General features: G+C 39.8%; 1 protein-coding gene across 1 annotated transcript in view; it reads left to right on the forward strand.

The window, feature by feature from the left end:
- The first annotated feature begins 4,803 nt into the window (after nucleotides 1-4,803).
- grin2ab (glutamate receptor, ionotropic, N-methyl D-aspartate 2A, b) overlaps nucleotides 4,804-22,148 on the forward strand; it is a 107,107-nt gene continuing 89,762 nt past the window's right edge. The window contains exons 1-2 of the mRNA XM_078276358.1: nucleotides 4,804-4,821; nucleotides 5,586-5,792. Coding sequence (XP_078132484.1) covers nucleotides 4,804-4,821; nucleotides 5,586-5,792 — 225 coding nt within the window. The remainder of the gene's footprint in view (nucleotides 4,822-5,585; nucleotides 5,793-22,148) is intronic.

A 22,148-nucleotide genomic window follows, 5' to 3' on the forward strand; every position in this document is an offset into this window, starting at 1 on the left:
TTCCCAAAATTTCTAATTAATTTAAGAGTGTTGCCTTTTTTGACTTTTCATGCATGTTTTTTTTCTTCATTTATTTCAAAACCACCCCAAGATTAATGGATTCATACATTTGGAAAGTCAACTTAACTAAGTCCAATTCTTATAATATATATTATTACATTTGGCCCTAAAGTTATTCAAAATATGAATTATTCAAATCCCTAAACTTCCCTGTGCTGATTCACTTAAAGTACACTCACTTTCTTAAAATGGTCCTTATTAATGAAGAGATTTTCATATATATGCACATTTAGATCACCTATTTCAGACAAAAATGGTTCTGTTTTTTGTTAAAAATAGGACCAACTATTTCTATTTTCATGAAAACTCTCTAAATCCTTTCTTTAAATAAATTATTAATTAATCGACTGACCTTTTCAAGCTAAGGATAATTGCTGGTGTGGCCAAGTGAAAAAGACACAGCAGTGCATCACTCCCAACTAATTGATTTGGCGGCTACACTCGTGAACTTTTCACTGTGATCAGCACTGTGACAGGGAGTAACCACCTATCAGTTTCTGAGATGAGTGGTTTTCAAATGTGCCTATACATTTAAATGGGGGTGATGATATTGCTAAGGTAGACCCTTTAGAGTCAGCCTAAAGCTGGCCTGAGATCCAAGCACTACATACTGCCCCTGTCTGGCTGTAGGAAGCACTGCTGTCTGTAGGAGTGCTCATTCCAGGTCACCCACTCTCTGTGGGCGAGAGAGGCTGGAGAGTGCAAGAGAGGAAGGGAGACAAAGTAAGACAGACAAGAGAGAGAGAATATCTATAGCTTGGTAAATGCCAGCTATCACACCGTTCTGTTCCACATAGAGAGCCTTGAATACATTTCTGTTTATTTTGTTGCCATTTATTGACCGAGTGATTCATTTCCTGAGTCTATTTAAAGCCATGTACTGTAGCTACAATGCAATGTCTTTGCTATGGCAGTGTCTCAGTCGGAAGAAAAAAAAAAAGAAGTCAAGATCATTGTATAAAAGACAGAAATGTATCTTGTAGGCTTATCATACAGTCATCGGAACGAACGCAGCCCACCTAGTTTCTTTACCAACCAGCTTACTTCCAGTTGCATACAGTGAATCATATTTTTGTGGATTTCTATTGTTTGCCTGTGAAATCAAATTCCTGATGATCAGATAAGCCATACTGTGTGCTGGTATGAAGATGCTAATCCATTTAAAGTCTGAGTTTCTACTGGAACTACTGTAAGGTAGTTTCTTAAAAACACATACAAAATCGATAGTAAAAATCCAATCCAATGTATGCCATCAGATCTTGTTGTCATGGAAACAATGTGCTTCTAACTAAAGATTTTTTAAGCAAAGTTAACAGTTATAGGCTTTTATGGACCGGACTTCAGTTAGCTATGCAGCTAATTAGCAGTGTGTGTTAAGATTTCCATAGTTGCATCAGCAGCGAGCTGGCTGCAGCAGGGCTGTGGGTGCTGGGTAGGTGTGATCAGCACATCAGTCTGGAGTGGCTGGCATCCTGTAGCAGTTAGCGTGGCCAGTTGTTTATGAATGGGGACTTGTGTAGTCCAGCACAGTTTGCAAAACATAAACCATATGTATCAGGAATGCAAGGCTTGCACTTCTACCAAAACAAAAGTGGTGACACTCTGAAAAAGTCAGTTACCATGGATACAAAAATTGCCCACATCATTTTTGTCAGAGGCCTTGTGTAATCGTTTTCTCTTCCCTGTAATTTATTTATTTATTTATTTATTCATTTATATATTTATTTATCAGTTTGTTTGTGAGCCTGCCTGCTGGTTTCCTAGTTGGAGCTGCTTTAATTGGACTCTTTTTCCTTTCCTCTGATTCCTTCCAGTACTGGGCTTTGACTATTAGCCAAACAACATTAGTGGAATGAGCTTTTGTCTTCAATAATTATACAGAGTAATAACAAAATAGTTAGCACATTCTTGACGAACTTCAGTGATAATGGGTCTCCTTTGTTTTTCAAATATGCTATAATCACAGACTGGTATGAGCTATTAGCAACAGCCTTGTGAAATGTAATCGGACAGCGGGAATGAAGAGGTAGAGGCAGCTGGCTCAATGGGGTATTTGGATGCTGGGAGCCAGATTTGAACCTGAGCTGGGTGTCTGCATGTGAGGGAGTGTCTGTCATCGTCTCTGCACCACGAAATACCTGGGTAACTTCTGTTCAATGTGCTATTGGCCCATGAAAGATGTATGACGACTGAGCCCATCGGTTATAAATGAGTTATAATAACAGGGACGCATGTTCAGAGAATTCCAACACTGTGGACCAACAACTGTCTACAAACAGGGCAGAGCTGACTCACTATACTATCCAAGTGTTGTGCTGGTGGGCACCGGATGAATGCATACTAAATGAGAGAGAGAGAGAGAGATCCTCAAGACTGTGCTCCACCAGAATCCTGAAAAAGGTCATGTACCAGAAATTACTATAGGGAGATCTGCAGGCATGCTTACCCTTGATTGAGTTTATATTTAAAGAAAAGGACAAATTTTAAAAGCTTCTTTATCGTGGAACGGAAGAATGTAGATTTGATTTCCTTGGAAACAGCTTTAATGTTTAAATATAGAATAACACAAGCTTAGCCATACTCTATTGGGGCTAATTGTTGGTTAGACTAAAAAAAGAAAGCCACCGTTAATGGCACTGCACAACATTCTCTACAGTTCCCAAAGGGGTGTCCTGGTAGGACGCCTCTAATGGGTAAATGGCAGGAGGAGATGGTGGTGGGTATGATGGTATGAAATAGAGGCAGAGCTATTATATTTGGAACCCCAGGATTCTTTTCCTTAAAAGAAACGTAGACCACTATCCATTCCTAATGTTTTCTGTCTCCCTTTTTGTTATAGCCACGTTATGTAATTGTCTGTTCCTTTCATTCTAAGCCTGGGAGGCTCGGGCTCTGACGGAGGAGGATAGAGGACCTCAACAGGTTGAGATTTTTTATTCTAGGGATAGAGGAGGAGGAGGAGGAGGAGGAGGAGGAGGTGGCGGCAGAGGAGGAAGAGGATGGAAGTGAAGTCTTCCTTTATAATAAGCCCTCTGGTCTGCTTATGCTGCGTTGTTTTTTTGCTTCAAAGTGTAACTCAGCTTATGACAGCCAGTCCTAGTAGATCCCCGGCCTGCTAACATGGCCCCATGCACCATCTGTCTGCAATGGGACTCCAAGGGAACACTCAGAGGGAGATGCAGATAGAGCGAGGGGAGAGTTGTGTCAGCGCTCCCTGAGGACCCCCTGTGCTGCAGTTTTGATCTGCTAATTATATTTAATTGAGGCTGTGTAATTCACTAGCGTTAACTCTATTCTCTCTTATCTTACCCGCAGCTTTTAACAAACCCTGGCGCTGATGAGGGAACATGAACTTCATCAGCAATAAACGTTTCGGTGGAGTAATTTTGAAGCAATCAGTATTTTAATTTTGGGGAAGGGGGGGGGGGGCAACAGGATCGTTACAACAGTTCAGCGGATATTGAAATGTTTTATCTGTGCGCAGTGGATGCTCTGAGGAGCAGAGGCGCGACACACACACACACACACACACACACACACACACACACACGCACGCACGGGGAGAAAGAGATAGAGAGATAGGCGCGCGCACGCTGTTTCTTTTGGCGAGGTGGCACCAGGTGATGCCATAAACGACAAATGATGGTGTGCGCCATACCTCTGTTGCGTCTTCATTTTTTTGGAGAAGACACGCCAGAAAAAGCGACACGCGGAGAGACAGAAAATCCCGAGAGAGGCAGAGGAGAAGAAGAGACATATCAGTTTTAACGAACTGTGAAGTTGAAGTCGCTTTTTTGTCCCAAATGTCCATAGCGCGCGCCCTCTTAACTCGCCACATATCTTTTTGATATTTTATAATGGGAAGATGAAGTCACCCAATTCATCCCCCCCGCCACCACCCCGCCTCTCCCCTTCACCATCCTTCTCTCATTCAGGCCCGTTGCCCATATGTTTAATTAACTAGGCTGATGTGTAAGTACCTTCAGCCAGCGAAGCGTGGGCGGCGGGCGGCGGGATGCGGGGTAAAGAGACTGCCGGAGAATATTTCCTTATTTCTCTCCGCCCGGGCGCTCGGTCGGCTGCCGGAGCATCACCTCTGTCGTGCGGCGTAGAAAGCTACAAAAATAACTCGAGCCGTTTAAACTTGTTCCGAATTGTTGAGGTTGTTTTTGGAGTGCAGTGCTCGTTCGAAGCGCGCGTAAGGGAGAGGGTGAGTGAGAAAAGAGAGAGGGAGAAAGTGTGCGCGTGTGTGCGTGTGTGCGCGTTTTGATGTTATTTGTGACGGAATCCCCCCTTCAGTCTTCAAGAATCCGCGAGCGGCGCGAGGAGGAGAGGAGGAGGCGCGCGGACCTGTCCACGAGCCACTGCGGAACGCGCCGGGCTGCCGCTGGAGATTCCAAACCAACGGCTATTTTGGATTGTAGAGTCTAACTGATCCCCGCACTTCAACGGCTTTTTTATTCCCCCTTTTCCCAGTCCATCTCCACCGTTGAATGAACGGTGTTTGACACATTAACCGAGAGGAATACTACCTATCTACCGGGGGTGAGGTGCTGGTGGAGGTCTTCAGAGGCAGACAGGTGGATTTATCCGTGCGGTGGTGTGTTTTTGGGGGGACTGGATGGAGGAGAAATTGATGGATTAATTTGACGGAGAAGAGTCGTATGTGATTCACACTCCTGCCGAGGGCACCCGAATGGAGTAACAGGCTGCAATGTCATCTCCACCTGGCCGCCTGGAGAGATGTGTCACGGGAATGGGGTGAGTTAGCCTAATTAGTAGCCTATGCTTTTTTTTGGCTTAGCTTAGAACTAACTCTCTCCTCTCGTAGGTGACGCGGATACTGAGCAGCAATTGTCGGGGTTCAGTGGTTTAATATCTGCCGCACACTCACTCTCCTCTCAAAGTGGAGCAGAGGCGGGGTGGCTGGTTTGTGTTCCTCACTCCGCTCCTTCGTTCGTCCGAGTCCCCGACACACAACCTGCTGCATGCCCTACATAGACGAGCCCTGCACCGGAGAGAGGAGCGTGAGGGGAATATTCGCTAAACAGCCACAGGCTGTTTTTAACGCTACCCCAATCTCTCTCTCTGAGACACACACACACACACACACACACACACACACACACACACACACACACACACACACACACACACACAGAGAGTACTATTTTGTCTTTTTCACCATCCTACCTTTGAATTTAACTTGTGTTTTCGTCACGAGCTTTCCATAATCCATCCAATTAGCCTGCGTCTCAGCATCCCCAATAAGAGGCACACACAAGCAATTGTACTCCCACGTACACAAACATACAAGATAACACACACACACACACACACACACACACACACACACACACACACACACACACACACACACACACACACACACAGAACTGAGCTAGTAGGCCTATTATTTGATCTAATTAAAACTAAACATTGTTAAAATGTTTCCACAGCAAATTCAACAAGTCTGCGCAGTGGTGCGATGCAATATAACATTTTCAATTGTCGTGTTTTTTCAGATCAAGTTTGAACACTTTTCCTCTGGTTTCACTGACGCTGTGAGAAGGAACCAAAATGCCAGTAAACGGACAGGTCATGGTGGCTGCCTGCACGGGCCCTCAGACCACGGCAGTAGAACTCAGCATTCATCGCACGGACTCCGAAGAAGAAGGCGCAAAACCTCCGCGACGGCAAACCTGCAGCAGCCACGCTTTGTGACAACGAAGGTAAGGACCGCGGCCAGTAACGGTGATCAAGGGAGAAACACAACAGCCAGAGACAGGGCGCTGTGGGACGCTAAGCGGCGCTGTTGCATCACATTAACCCCGGCTACTGATGAGAGGCCGTGTAATGAATTCATATCTCAAATTACAGTGTTCAGGCTTTGAATGCAGTCACGTTGTAGAAACACATTTTCTTCCGTTTTCCTCCTGCTTCCCGTGCCAAGTCTGACACGGAAGTGTCTTTGCCTCCTCTAAGGGACATGAAAGCCATCACACACACTCACACACAGATGTTACATGGGGGTTAACTGTAAGAGTTTGACTTATCTGACATGACCCTAATTCCTATAATTTCCATATCACTAATCATTCCCGGTGGCATAAAACCACCCTTATTTTTAATGCTAAATAGTGTGTGTCTAAATGTATCATGATCATTTAGGGCAAATTATCATTCATGCCATACCAGACTCATTGTGATTTTGTAGAGAACTGGGGAAAGAGACTGTGGATGTGCTCAGCAGTAAGCCTAGCCTATTTTCTTGAATAGTGGGATGACACAAAAGGAGATCAACTCTGTAGGGCATAAACGCAGTAGAGTGGGAGCAGTGAATGTCGAGAGCTGTTGCTGTCTTCATTAATATAAATATCTTGTGCAAAGCCACAATAAATTCTGGGTGTGATGTCATAACACCTTAAAAACTTTACAGTATTTTATAGTAGATCTTTTCTATTCACTTTCTTTTTTTGTCATCACTCCAGAGAGTGGTTCCTGCTCAGTTGGGCATTGCATTTTCATCTCTCACAGCCGGCTATTAACTAACTACTGAAACAAAGCCAAACAGGAAAAGCATAGAAATGAAAAATTCTCAGTGATCAGATGCATACCATATTCTGAGTTCCATTTTGGCTCCAGCGTGACATAGTGTTGAAATTATGTCGAGATGCATCTCACTGAGCTGTTCACTGAACCATCCCCATTGTTGGCAAAGCAGGTACTGTAGTTCAGAATTCATTGTCTCGAAGCAGCTTGTCAGTGTAGTCAGAAGTGAGACTGTGTTGTTCTGTTTCCCTGCAGTTAAAGCTATTTAATCCCTCACATTAAATGTGCTGTTCTCAACATGTTACTGTGCTGCCTTTAACACAGTGGCCCTCTTGAGATTATTTCAATAGCACCTAAGTGGAACTTGTGATATTCACACAGACGTTGAGTTTTATATGCTGGTAACAAAGATCCAAAAGTTGTTAAACATCTTTTTTTAAAAGAGCATATTCAGAGAGGATTCTTGCAGATTAAAGGCTGCAAAAGGTGAGCAATCAGGCACTGTGTCATCCTTGGTTTTTAATTGTATGCAAGACATTTATAGAGCTAGAGCCCAACATTAGCCCAAAATCTACAAATGCCTGCAAGTGGGGAAAGGTTCAAAGAGCATTTCTGCACAAATCTTTTTTTATTTTCATTAAAAATACATAGTTTTGACCTCGGTGGTCCAAAAGTATTGCAATTATTCTTGTGCATTTACTGACATATAGTCAAAGAATAGCTTATCAACTAATCGATTTACCTTAAGAATGGCTGTTTGATGATAACACATCATTACTGAGAATATTGCTCTGGTATCTTTCAGGTTATTTTAAATGCATTTAAGTCACAAATACTAGAATAAAACCATCTACGAATCCTCATATCCTCTCCTTTTTTTTCTCCTCCTTTTTCCACGAACATAGAGAGGATTTTAGGTAGGAGTAAACACACAAGATTGCAACCTAGAGCGTATGAAGAATAATTATAAAGACTCTTAAAAAAGAGAAAAGCCATAGAACCTGTGGGTGGAATATGCACCCTCCTGCCCTGCGTTGTAGCTGTATTTGTCCTGAAGGAGGTATTGACATATCCTGAGATAAGAGCTACAGCAAATAAACCCCTTTTCTGCACAGTATTTTTGGTTGGAGCTCACTATCCACTGAAGTTGACAAACTGCATGTTAGAAAATATCTGCCTAGAATATTAACAGCCAAATTGTGTGCAGCCACGAAGCCTCTGGCGTGGCCTTTAGCTTCACCTGTCATCTGCTGAGTAAGCACTTTCTTTAAAGTCAGTTAAACCTGCTACCGTGCCTGTACTGCATTGCGCCAGATAATCTTGTACTGACCACATCCACCACCAAGATTTGGCTACATTTAACTTTTAGTGGCAAATACATTGAGCACATTTTTGATGCCCTGCCTTCACAGTTTCTGTCTCTGTAATAATCACAGGTCAAATGGTGCTCACATGAGGCTTGAGAGGATGAAAATGAGCGTTTTCATTTTTCGGTTCCTAGTAATTACCAGTGAAAAGGACTGAGTGACATATGATAAGGAGTTGTTTGACCCCCACTGGTCTTATGTATATTGATGTTTGATAGTGCCGTCTCAGACACAAGTTAATAACCCAAAAGCCTCTTAAGAACGTGCTAGGTTTAATCATTTAATCAAAACACAGTTGGTGGTCTCATTTAATGAGTTAGTGAGCCATAGCGATATTAAGTATGGTTTGACTAATACAGGTTTTTGAACTGATATTTTTAGATTGAAGTAGGGCAGTCGTTTTGTGATGATGCTCTACTTCTGTATATTTGACCATTTCATGCCTTTAAAACAAGTATTCAGTGGTTTACATAATTTGAAAATTAGTTTTTAACATAGTCTGTTTCTATGTTACAATTAATAAATAATTTTTCTTTAATCATCAGTGAACCACTCACCTGTTTAATGTTAGAAAAATTAACTAATTTTTGTATTAAAAGTCAGACCCTAGATTAAATACAAACAGTATGCTTTCAACAGGAAGGTCGGATATTTAACCGTAGCCTACGTAAGTGGTCTGATGTTTATACTTTTGCGCTGGTGTGTGCGTCGAGCCGCGTGTGTGTGTGGGTGTGTGGGGAGTGTGTGTTAGAGTGAGAGAGTGACGGTGATTACCGGTAGCTTCAGAGTGAGTGAGTGAGAGAAACAAAGTGTCTCCCCTGTTCTTTCTGACCACGGTGAAATCTGGAGCAGGAAAAGTTAACCCTCTCCTTGATTTCATGTTGTTAATGGAGAAGGAGAACCAGGAAATGAGTCGGGGAGGAAATGCAATGCTACCACGCTACGGCCGAGCGAGAGTTACATTTTGAAATGCGTGAAAAAGCCTCGGAATCTGAATTGAAAACAACGTTTACAAGCAAACATTTACAAAAGAATAATGCCCATAACAAGTTCGAAATTCGAATATTAAGGGCTGCCTAATATTCGTTCGAATATCAATATCTATTTTAATATTCAAATTATATTTGAATATCGAAGTTCGGAGTCAAAGCCCTATCCAGTTCCAACCAAACTTTTTGATAAGATTTAAGTAATCGGATTGGAATAGATCTGAAAATTGGGGAGTTTCAAACCTGAAAAATAATAATCGTTTCTCATGCTAGGATTAATCAAATCCTAGTTTTAATCAATCTTAAACTCCTATCTGACTCAAAGGCAGATAGTTTTGATGCTGAAAATCAGGATAATCTTTATCCTACTTAAGAGGAGGTTTCAGGGTGGATTTAACGGAATGACAAGCATAATAGAACCAACCAGGAAATTGCCACCTTTAGAAGCAGCATTTCATGTTTCTATTTTAATCAACAAATCTGTCAAAATAGTCACATATCCCAAATGCCTCTGTTGCAGACAGATGGACCAGCTGGATGGTTGATGAAAATGGCTTTTTGAACTTTTATTCTTTATAAGGGTGTTTGAATTAATGTTGTTATGTTACCTGATGTTAGTTTTTTTTTCACTTTTCACAGTTTTATTTTGTATTATGTTAGCCATTCAGTGATACTTTGAATATTGCCTTTCAGATCTTATTCAGTGTGCAGTATACTAAAAAAGAAACGTCTTTTATACCATTTACATTTTGTTTAGATAATTTTCGGCTAAGCAGAATTCTATTATTGGCATTATTCGTATAACAGATGGGGGGAGATCAAGGTTAAAGGGATGTTAAGTCATTTATGGCTTTTGTTGAGCTGTATTGGCAGTTAGTCACACCTCCGACACAGTCTATATGTCTCTGGCTTAGCTACCTATGATGAATGTAACAGTCATATTTTGACATGAAAGCTAATCGATTTGGGGAAAGATGCATCTGTGAAGAGGTAAAATAATGTTCTTATGTTACTGCTTAGTAATTTCCATTGGCTCGATAACCAAATCGGTTTTTAGGCTTATGTGTTGGTAATACACAGGTCTACTGTAAAACACCTGATGTTCTCTTCACTGATAACGACTAAAATTGATTGTATAAACAATCAAGTATTCTTATGGCTGCATTCATTGAATTTGTTAGCCCCTCGACGACAGCATAACAAGCTGAATAAGTGCCTTTAGCTGTCTGCTAGCTGGTCTTCAACAACTTCTGAGGAAAATGTCTCTTTAGCTGCTGAATGCTCGACTCTGTTTATTAGCTAGTCTCCAACAAGCACCACTCCCCCGGGCTGAAAATAATTAAATCAAAATGACCAATTTTAAAGCAGGTATAAACATGTTTACAGCATAGTACAATAGCTATAGCTAAGTATCCTCTTCATAACAACTGTGTGGTGAATTTTTATATAACTCACCAGTTTAAATTATATTAAGGCTTAAAGTTCTGCATAATTTAGGGCAGAGATATTGAACAGGGGGTCCGTGACCCCTAGGGGGTTCTCAGAGTTGGTGCAGGGGGGCTGCCAAATTATGTTTTAAAATTATTTTTTTTTAAAGTTTCTTTTCTAAAAAATTTAAATGTCTGAACATTGTAATAACAAAGATAAATTGGCCTATTTGTGAAAAAAAAAACCCATTTAATTTACACATTGAAGATAAACATACTAGGTAGCCACTATAGCAGCCATCCAGTTGAACTTAGAGGTTTTTTTTTCAACCCTATTTCCCTATGTTGTTGTGTCTAAGTGACTGATGGGAACAACAATCTTTGACATTGGTCCAGTATTAAGCAATATCGCTGCAGTCGGTAGCTGCGAAACAAGCTACAATGTAAGTTAATAGGGAAATTGTTCAGCTTGTATTTACCTTCACAAAAGTGCTTGTTTTGCCACTGACAGGCTAAGATTAATATTCTAAGTGTCTGACAACATTATGGAAAGGATCCCTTCAGAGATAGACCTTTAAAACCTCTTTGAGACCTTTCTGTTTAACCAGAAACAGCTCTGAAGTCGCTAGCGCTAAACCCACCAGACTCCATTTAAAAAAGCAATACTAAATGTTTTTAAGTTTTAAAAATGGATCTTACTCTTTAAAAGAAAGGTCGACCTACTTAGAAATCCTTTCCATAATGTTGTCAGACACTTAGACTATTAATCTGAGCCTGTCAGTGGCAAAACGAGCACTTTTGTGAAGGTAAATAGAAGCTGGAAAATTGCCCTATTAACTTACATTGTAGCTTGTTTTGCAGCTGCCCGATTGCAGCGATCTCGCTTAATACTGGACCAATTTCAAAGATTGTTGTTCCCATCAGTCACTTAGACACAACAACAGGAAAATAGGGTCCAGGTTGAAAAAAAACCAACCCGGTAGTTATCCTTTAAGCATTGTGGCAGTGAATCCACTGCCATTAATTTTCATCCATCCGGCCCAGTTTAATGCAACTTCATTTTTCAGCTAAGGGTCCTTGGCCTAAAAAACATTGAAGACCCCTGATTTCATCACAGCCGTTTTGAGTGACAGGTGGCTGCAGTGACAGGGGGCGTGCATAGACTGTAGGCCGGAGCCGCCCACACTGAGCCGCCCACACTGAGCCGTCCACACTGAGCCGTCCACACTGAGCTTCACAATGGCAAACCTTTAGGTGACGTCACAGAGATTACATCCATGTTTTTTATGGTCTATGGTCTCCCTACTGTATTGGCGAGCAGGTAGCACACACTGGGTTTATCAGCGCCTTCTCACTTAAAACAGCTGCCTATTGTGGCTGGAAACGAGGTTGATGAGAGTGGTGAGACTGAACCTAAACAGTACATTTGCGTGCAAGAAAACCAAAACAATGATAGATGCTAAAACACTCCATAGAGCGGAGAGGAACTGCAGAGTTGGGTGATAATTCCCTGTGGTTTCATCAACTACAAGCAACACTTTAACATCACATATACAATAGTTATGTGATTAATTATATATAAAAAAAATTGATTAGTGCTGCTTTAAAGCCTCTGTTCCTTTTTAAAAGTAAATACCATCATTATTGATAATCAATGGTCATCGTTAAAAAAAAATGCACACAGATGTGCTCTCCTTTGATGCCAGTATTCATCTTACAGTAGAAAGCTTAATGCTTTTCAAGATGGTGGCTTTTCATTTTGGATTGTAACCCCCCACTGTGTCTATAGTGTGCTTTTGATTAGCTTGATTAGTATTAAACACAACATGTGGCTTTAAAGTGAAAACATTTCCAGCCTCCTTGGAGGCTCAGTTGTTACCTTAAATGGTGGCTTTTACACTTTGTCTGTCTAAGGGTTTTTCCAAGCTCAAAAAGAGGCTTAGGAGGCCAGTCTGGCCCTGTCATTTTGGCCAACTTAACACCCAAAACCCATATTCCAATTTTATGCTTTTACAGACACCAGATTTTGGCTCAGACTGATATAACACTGTCCTAGTGAAGACGTTCTTTAGCTTTTTTAATCCAATTTGATTCAGTTTTTCACAGCCACGAGAAACAGATCAGTCACATAAATGTATCAGTAATATTTCACCACTTTATTGATCTGTCTCCAACAGGGATCATTGTGAGTGGTCTCACTGATTACAGGAAAGATGGTTACCACTCCATTTCATGTTTTACATATGTTATTAGGGCACAATTAACTTAGTGTGTTACTGAGATGATAAATAATTTTTTACAATGAATACAATTATTATACCAGCGGAGATAACACATGTAGGGTAGGGCTTTCTTTTAACAATGGTACTATGGAACTGCACAGTAATATACTACTGTGGCACCATCATTCTGTTTCCAAAAGAGGGTGTAAAATGAATAGTTATTGTAATTCTCTGATAAGCCAGCAGCCACATTGCGAAAAGGAAAGGTTGGCAATGTGTGCTCAGCACCAACTGTGCCAATGATGTTAAATCCATAAGACATTTCATCATTCAGCTTCAGAACAATTAAAATGGCTCTATTATCTAACTCATATTGTGTTTTTAGTGAAAATAGAAGTTTCTCAATTACACATTGAATTGAATTAAATTCAAAAAATCTTTTTTTGTTAGAGTATTGATACGAACAGTGACTAAAACAACTGAAGATTTTCTTTTGAAACTGTTGTGTGTTATGGGGAAACGCTTGTAAATGGAATCAAGAGTTTCAGGCCAAAAACACTTGTTTTATGTTCAACCCTTACTCTGTTTTCTGTTAGTTTGTTGTGAAGCATTGAGCTTAATTTCACACCATACAACTTTATGTTTGCTGCAGTCAAACAAAAGTGATAAAAGTGATTTTCAAATTACTTAAAAATAAAAATGTAATAAAAGAAAATTTTATTTGGTTCTGTTTCAAGGATTGTGCCTTTATTCAGACTGATCTTAATTCATAGGCCATTTTGGCGTGTTACCAAGACGCATAATCGCTTTTTAGCGTGTTTATCAACGCCGTTTGGCCTCCATTGACTTACATTACCTTGCGATTGTGTGTCAATTTACGCCGTAGTGAGTAGTATGAAAGCCCGAAAATCTGCATAGGGAGGTTGGTCGGGGTGGTGGATGGGGCACACGGGGTGGAAACACAGGACTTTCACCCAGGAGACCGGGGATCGTGTCCCACGTGTCACGTTTCTAAATCCAACCGTCGCTTTCTTCTTTTCCTAAACCCAACCCTGTTATTGTCTTCCTAAACCCAACCTTCTGAAAAGCGATTATGCGTCTTGATAACACGCCAAAATGGCATACAAATTGGCGTGTCATACATACGCCACTTATTGGCCCTCATTTATGAAACGTGCGTACGACCTAAAACAGGCGTAGGACGGGCGTCCGCCAATTCCTACGCAAAGCAAGGCATTTATCAATTTTAACGTGAGCGTAGGCTGCAAAAAAATCTCACGTCTGGTCTGAACTCGTGTACGCAAGTTTTCGAGTCAGTGTGGATTTGCAGTGCAGCATATAATCAGTTTAACAGGAGAAGGAGAAGTCATCAGTTGATCACTTATCAGCAATGGCAGATCTGGCTCTTTTAGAGGACCTCTATGCTCCGATACAGCAGTGCACACGTACGCGCACGGGCCACAGTGGAGCACTCCATCGGATTGATTAAGGGCAGATGGCGGGGGGGACCCTAAGTCTGCAACATTGTTTAGCTTTTGGGGTTCTGCACATCGAGCAGGAAAACAGGGTGCCATAAATGTAGTGATGGAGCCAGATGACCCGATGCCCAGAGAGCAGTGTCCAGCACAGCCCCAACTGGGGCTATGAAGGAGACAGGATATTATTCCTCGCTTTTAAAAGGTATAGTGTTATGTTTGGCAATGATACTCAATACAGGAAACATTACGATGCACAACATTTTTATTTATTCTTCAGGTGTTCTTCAAGTATTGATTGCCACAAGTGAACGATTTATGTCTGCCATTGACATATTTCGGCTTGTTTTTCCAGCCCCTCTGCTGTCAGGAGACAGGGTCGGGGTGGTGGTCCTGCACGGGGGGAGGAGGACACGCCCTCTCCCTCACAGCTCACAGCTGCCTGGGTCTGACTCATGAAAAAAACATGAGTAAAATAAAATACACTGCATAAACTCCGCTACTGTGTGTTTATTTAAATATAGGTAGGTGTAAGCCTAAGAGATTGCAATATAAGCCTGTATATTACTATTAGGATACATATGTAAGGATGTATAAATTAAATAAACTTCCGCTGGAGTCCGATTTGCTACGGCAACGCTGTTGACAGCATCAGTGATCTCTTTCCATTCCGCATTCTTTCTACAGCCTTTAATAACAGTTTTCAGGCTGCCAAATAGTACACACGTTAGTGCAAATGAACCTGAGATATCAGGGTTTCAATCTCCACCTCTGAAAAGTGCCGCTTCTTAGCCGGATTACGTCTCGCCATGTCATAAATTGTAGGGGCGAGGCCTCAAAACCGAGAATATAATGGGGCGTGATATTTAAATTACGATCGTTTCCAGCCGCTGCATTTATCAATGTACGACCATTCTTACGCTCTGATTGGTGTGATATGAACGTTTCATGAATCACACGTGAAGCCTGTCGTAAGATGATTTCTGCACTCATAACTGCGCTGGTTTCTACGTTAGGTTGATAAATGAGGGCCACTGATATCAGTCTGCAACCTGTCTGCTGTATACGGCGTAGACATACACGCGGCTAGCTCAAAATGTGTACAGATAACACGCCACTTGGCTTTAGAAAGTCATGATGTCACGTTGCTTTACTCTTCAAGCCTCAGGGGTGGGTTAATATTTGCTGCAAGACAAGGACGCTCCACGAGCCTAAAACTTTGGCCAAAGTACACCTGGTCCAGTTTTTTTTTTTGCTCGAAGAAATGTATTAAAAATATTCAGTTTTACTGGTGCTCGTTTCCTAATGGTTGTAATAATTGTAAAGCCAGTGTACATCTTTTCAAGTGTCTTTAAGTGTCATGTTGTCTCAATTCTCTTAGTATGCAAATGGGGAAATTATGCAAATTATAGGTGGATCAGGCAGACTTGTCAACAAACATGCCTCCAGATGTGCTCTAGCCAATCTAACAGCACTCCGACTGTGTTCTATGTTTATTTGTACTTCAGATACAGATGTCCGTACCAGGTGTACATGGGGCCTTGCTGATCCCTTTGTAAACTCTTTAAACTGTTGCATCTGCATGGCTAATAAGCTAGCTACATACCTAGCCTACCTAACACTGTTAACGTGTACCCTTTCTTTGCTGGCCTGTTCAGAAAGCCAAGGTGTTAAGACTACTTGTATTCATGCTTGTAGACGCTGTGGGCAAGGTTTGCCATACATCTGTCGCTCTGTTATAACAGTGACATAGCCTGTCATGTCACTGATAGGAGACTGATGTTACTGGGTAATGTCATTGTGGTTTAAAATAAGATGTTTTGATGGGGCAAATATGTTCCCCACCTACATAGGAGCATACCTACAAAGAGAGAAATGATAGATATAAATTCCCCATTTTGGGAAGAGTTGCTTGAGATTGTTTTCAAAATTAAACTGTGATATCCATCATTGATTTGGTAAAAGTCATCCATGCTTTTATCTCTGCTGTAACTCAGTGGGTTTGCCTCAGTCAAAGTCCTCTCTCCTGTCTCCAATTTGTACAAACACAGCACCTAGGAGACCTCCTGGAGCACTGACTCTGCTTTTATTGATTCTGCTGTTGATCTTTTTTATGTGTTATTTATCCGATTTTGAAGCACAGGGTACCATGTGGGATTTTCAATTATATAATTGTAGGTCAAGGTAGATAGTAATTGCATTTTTTTTTTATAAAGTACAGACCTTGATTTAAGTGGTGCACAGTGGTGTTTAAGTAGATTTTATACTCACACTCTAGTGCACCAATTTTTCAACAATATGCTGCTTACCTTGGGGAAACACACTGATTTTTTTAAACAAATGTGTAAACAAAAAGCAAAAATGTGTAGTTTGTTTTCTAATTTAAAATACATTTGCATACCCCTAAATGCCCATAAAGTATAAAATAATAATCAATTATTGACAAATGTGAAAACAACTGAATTACACTCTGCAAAAGATTATGTGCTTTTGATTACTTGGTACATTAAAAACAAATTAACACAAAGCAACTGAGGTGTATCTTACCATAAATGTAGTCAAAGTGAAGTGGCATCTTCAACGGCTGTCTGCCGGGAAACCTTCAACATGTAACTTTTAACAGTTCACTCTATGATTTAGTGTGTCTAGTCAGTTTAAATTCTTTTTTTCTACCAGTTGTTAAGAACTCTGCCAGGCAGCAAGATTCAGAGGCCAAAAAATATCCCCAAAGCATCCGCAAATCAAAAATATATTACTCCAGGTATAATGCTCCATGCAACGCTGATGACAGGTGCTGTCTCAGCCAGACGGGGCATCTGGTGATGTGGGAAAATTTGAAGCCTCTGTCTCCTCCTGCCAAGTCCAGTTTTTAACAGCAATAAGCAACACATCAAAAAACATATGTTGACCGTGGTGCCCAGAGATGTATACTCAAAGATAGATCACATGTTAGAGGCTTTTGTAAAAGCCATCAAATTTATGCCCATGAACATAAACTCATTTATAGTATAATATATTTCAGACATTGAATCTGTAAAATTGCTCGCTTCATATGTTTTTTAAATTAATGGCTTTCATGGCATTCAACTGTATTGTAGGTCTCCTTTACCCTCTATCTTCACACAACAGGACCATTATGGAAAGAGCCACAGTGTGGTGTCACTGCTAGAGAACAGTAATGAGATAGAAATACTGATTGATTGTTCTCAGGTCTCTCACAGGCTTCATCAGCGATGGACTTTAAAACCTATTTTGCTGTTAAAGTCTTAATTAATGACCATTGTGAGCACGAGGGACGTTCGCCCCCACTTCTCAGTTGTAAATCCCCTAATACGTTTTCACATCAGTTTCACAATTTATTAGATACAGAATTCTGCTGCGAGGGAGACAGGTCTGATGTTTATTTTGATTGTAGGATTTTTTTTTTTCTCTTTTACCCTTCAACGTGACGTAGGAGTGGGTGATATTTATTCCTCAAGATAATATTAATGTCTACTGTCTACTGAGATGTTGCCATAATGTTTATCCAGTGGCATCTATCCCTTTTATATCTCTAGTTGTATCAGGCTATTGTGGGCAGTAATGGAAATCAATGAGCAGCACTGCTTTATGGCAATATTGGATTTTTACATGATTTTTAAATCAATGTTTTAAAGCATTTGTCAGCTATTAAATTCACTAGATTATTAAAGCAATCAATTTTCCAGAAATGTTACTATATATAGATCAATATTATGATGTAAAATGATACCATGATAAAGAATGTTATCCATTAGCACAAAAAAAAGTATACTGATCTAACATTAGAACAACTTAAGACTGTCTTATTTACAATATTCAGTAGTTTATTAAATTGATTTTATTTTCTTTGTGCATAAGAGATGATAATTAAGTGTGATAAACTTAGAACAAGCTCTGTATTTAACCTTTTCCTGCTGTAGCCTTTGTTACAAGTAGAGATGTGCCTAAAACGCTGGTATCGGTATCGGGAAGTACTGGAGTTTATGCACCGATCCGATACCACGTAATAAAGCCCTAAAGATTCTGTGGCATTCATTGTTTGTGTTTGTTCATGTTTCACAAAGAGTTTAACCTGAGTCAGACCGACAACAAAAATAGAAATCATATCACATCCATGCAGGTATAGTAGTATACAGTTGTTAAAACATAATAAAATATATGACACGCTGGTATTGGATCGGTACTCTGTATCGGCCGATAGTTTGAATCAGCGAGTCACTCTGGCATTCAGTAATGATACTCATTAACTATGTCCTTGTAGCCGAGCTGCACCAATCACATCGGTGTATCTGATATAGGTGGGCCAGAGGCGAGCTAAACGGATGACAACAGCGCTGCGACATTGAAGTCATTAGTAAACATTGCAAGATGGCTACGGATGAACACCAGTTGTTTGAAATGGGTTTGACCGCTACAATGAACGAGTTAGACTTGGATTTTTATCTAAAAGAGGAACAGAAGACAGCGCTCAAATCGTTCCTTTGCAAGAAGGAAGTTTTTGCTGTTTTGCCAACCGGATACGGCAAGAGTTTAATCTACCAGTTAGCTCCGCTGGTAGCTCCGTATATTGTTGTGATTGGTCATAGTGTTATCCAATCGAGTTTTTAAATAATACATGTTTACTGCAGAAGTTTGTCATGTAAACAAACAGATCCCCCAAATTTGCTATCTGGTTAATTATATCTATATTTACCTTGTTGCTGCACCCAACATTGCAAGCTCTTTGACTAAAACAGTTACAGTTAGGTTATATCATTATTAACATGCAACCATTCACCCCCTATGCTTAAGATGTAATTCTAATGTCAAATGTAATGGTTTATCAAACTATCTCACAATATGGCCTCTTTCTATCTCTCCAAGGTCGGAAATTTCTTAGTCTCGCTTTGCCAGACCCTCCTCCAAAGCACGCTGGAGGAGAGTCTGGCTACTCCACATAGCATTTGGGGATGGGAGGAGAACATGCTCTGGTTTATTGATATTTCTTTAAACCAATCACAATTTCTTGGGCGGTGCTAAGCACCGGAGAAAAGCTGCGGTGCCGCTGCAAAATAGGCTCGGAAGGAACTTGTTTTGGTGGAACATGTGTACGTTTAAAAGTTGTTTTAGTTATGCAACAGAAAACTCAGATTGGACAGATAGTCTAGCTTGCTGACTGGATTTACCCTGCAGAGATCTGAGAAAAGGTTAACCATAGTCCTCATAAATCGACTGGAGTTTAAAAGGCCAACACAAAGGAAGCCCAAGGCAACGGATATCCAGCCTAAATGACTGAATGGAGCAATCCTGGAAGTGGAACGTCAAGGATATAGACTAGAAAAATCTTAAATGAATGACTATACACTTCCCCCTACCATTTAATGCCCTTCCTGCCCCCACCCTCAACTTTTGACTTTTAGTTTCCTCCGCAGTAGTTGCGTTTTTTGTAGTGCTGTCAAATGATTAAAATATTTAATCGCGATTAATCGCATTAATGTCATAGTTAACTCGCAATTAATCGCACATTTTTATCTATTCTAAATGTCCCTAGATTTCTTTTTGTCCAATTATTTTTTCTCATTTTAATGCTCTTATCAACATGGAAAAGTGAATTGGCTTGCTTTGTGCTTTTGTCGCCTGGCTTTGACGAGGGGGGCGGAGAATTCGCATCAGCTGTGTGCTTGGCCATCAAGTGGTATTTCAGACTGGACGTGCTGCGATGATAGCTCAGTTCACAACGACAAAACACACAGATCACTTTGGTCTTGTCAATGGAACCATTTGGCAACTTTTTAAAAGTAAACTTTCCATTCAGAATCTTATTGGCATCCATTTCGGCGTCTCGTGCTCGCCATCCACTCAAAACGTAACGTTAGCCTACTACTCTTTGGCCGGCTCGCATCGCAAGCCCAAACAAGTGTGTGCGGCATGCCTGTTGTTTTGTTTCCGGTTTAGCTAGATCCGGTGTGGTGTTGTAGTTTTTCTAACGTTACTAGTTGTTGCAACAGCATGTGAAAAAAAACTACAAAGTTTGCTAGGCCAAAAAGAACGTTATTGCGATAAAAAAGTTGACGCCGTTAAAATGGGTTTGCGTTAATGCCGTTAATAACACGTTTAACTGACAGCACTAGTTTTTTGTCTTGCTTCCGATACACATATACACACAGATACATACATGCAGGTAACACTTTCTATGAAGCCTGTCTCTATAATGCATTATAAACAGTTATTATGTGTTATAATCTGCTTATAAAGCTCTATACTATAAGTATAGTTATACGCACTCATAAATTAATCATGTTGTATTGTATCATAATATTCTATAATTTCTGGTCAATTTGTGTCCATAATGCATTATAAACACATGTAAGAGTTTATAATCTGTTTATAGCAATGTATAAGTATAGTTATAAGCACTCATAAATAGTCATAATGCTTTATAACATTAATCATAACACATTAACCATTTTATAATTACTTATAAAGTCAAGTATCATAATACTCTATAATTGCTTGTCACTCCCTGACTACCATTTTCTTTCCAGGATCATAGTGTATTATAATTCTCATAATTTTAATACATCATAATAATTTTATAATGCATAATAATCACTGCTACAAGGCATAATAATGTGATTATAAGTTACTCTAAGTGGTCATTGGGATTTAAGTAAAGTAATGAAATTCCTGAGGTATAGGTAGATATAATACCTTACAAGCAGGTTATAATTCACTATAACAAGGCCACTGTTTTCTCTGAGTAAAGATAAAAACAATTATTTAAATCCATGCAAGAAGAAGACAGAAAACTTTGAACAACTAAATGATGGACATTTTCACTAAACTCAATTGACTCAAATTATAGATAATACCTGAAATCAGTTTTACTTCACCTGTTTCTGAAAATAACATCACAAGTAGTCTACTGATAGTACAGGTAAGGTACTACAATTTAATACAACTGAACGATGGACATGCGTTTTTCACTAATGTGATGTTTCCCTCAAATTTTAGCCACTAAACACTTATGTAGCCCCTATTTTGCTAAATTCATCTTTACTCTAAGTTTGTAAGGAGCTAAGGAACATATACTGTAATAACCATAAAAGAAAGTGCACAGACAACAAGGTAAATTGCAAAATGAAACATTTAGTAGCTTAAATTTGCAAGTAATCACTCAAACTTTTGAGTTTTGAATCTCAAAATTGTGTCCCCCAAACACATGCGCACATTTCTCCGCATTGCTGAAATTTTGATGTGGAAAAAGGCTGTTGGGTTGTTAAAAGACTGTGTCTAACAGTAAGGCGGTTTTATTGAGGACAAACAGGAAGACACTTGGACCTTACATTAATGTTAAATTAAAATGATATTTCAAACAAGACCTTTCCACCATATCCCGCTTGCAAATAAAGACAACATTCATATTTTGCAATTCAATGTCTGGGTGGGTGGATAATGATGCACACTGCGCTTTAGTAAATGCAGAGCAATCTCTGAAAAATATAAACCCTGGTGCTCCCAAGTCAGAAAAAGCATATTTGAGTATATGATGTGAAAGTGCACCTGTATTAAAATTATTTAGAGAGAATACACTGACATTTCTTTGAATTAAAACCAATTTCTTATTTCATTTAGTAGTTGTAGTAGAGGTAAGGGCAGTAGTGTTATGTTTGTGAATAATTATGAAATATGGTGTTTGTTTCTCACTTGCTAAAATGTCCATATCTAAGTGTACTGTTGTGCCTTCAAATTAAACATAAAAATGTACCTTGTTCCAGTCTGATATTGCAAACTATGTTTGCTAAAGTGCAGGGAGTCAATTGATTCAATATCAAATACTTTTGGTATTCGGTTTGACAACCTTTATTATACATTTATAAAATACGAAACCAGAATGAAGTCCTAGACTTATTTCTATCATTGTTCCTGTACTGGTGCTTGCATAGTTCAGCAACCTTTAGTAAGATTACAACAAGCATTTAATGTCTGACATCAAGATAAGGGAATAAACAATTGAAAAATGTATCATATGAAACTGATGACTAACAACTTGTAG

The sequence above is a fragment of the Sander vitreus genome, chromosome 2 (genome assembly GCF_031162955.1).
Source record: "Sander vitreus isolate 19-12246 chromosome 2, sanVit1, whole genome shotgun sequence".
In the NCBI taxonomy this organism is placed as follows: Eukaryota; Metazoa; Chordata; class Actinopteri; order Perciformes; family Percidae; genus Sander; species Sander vitreus.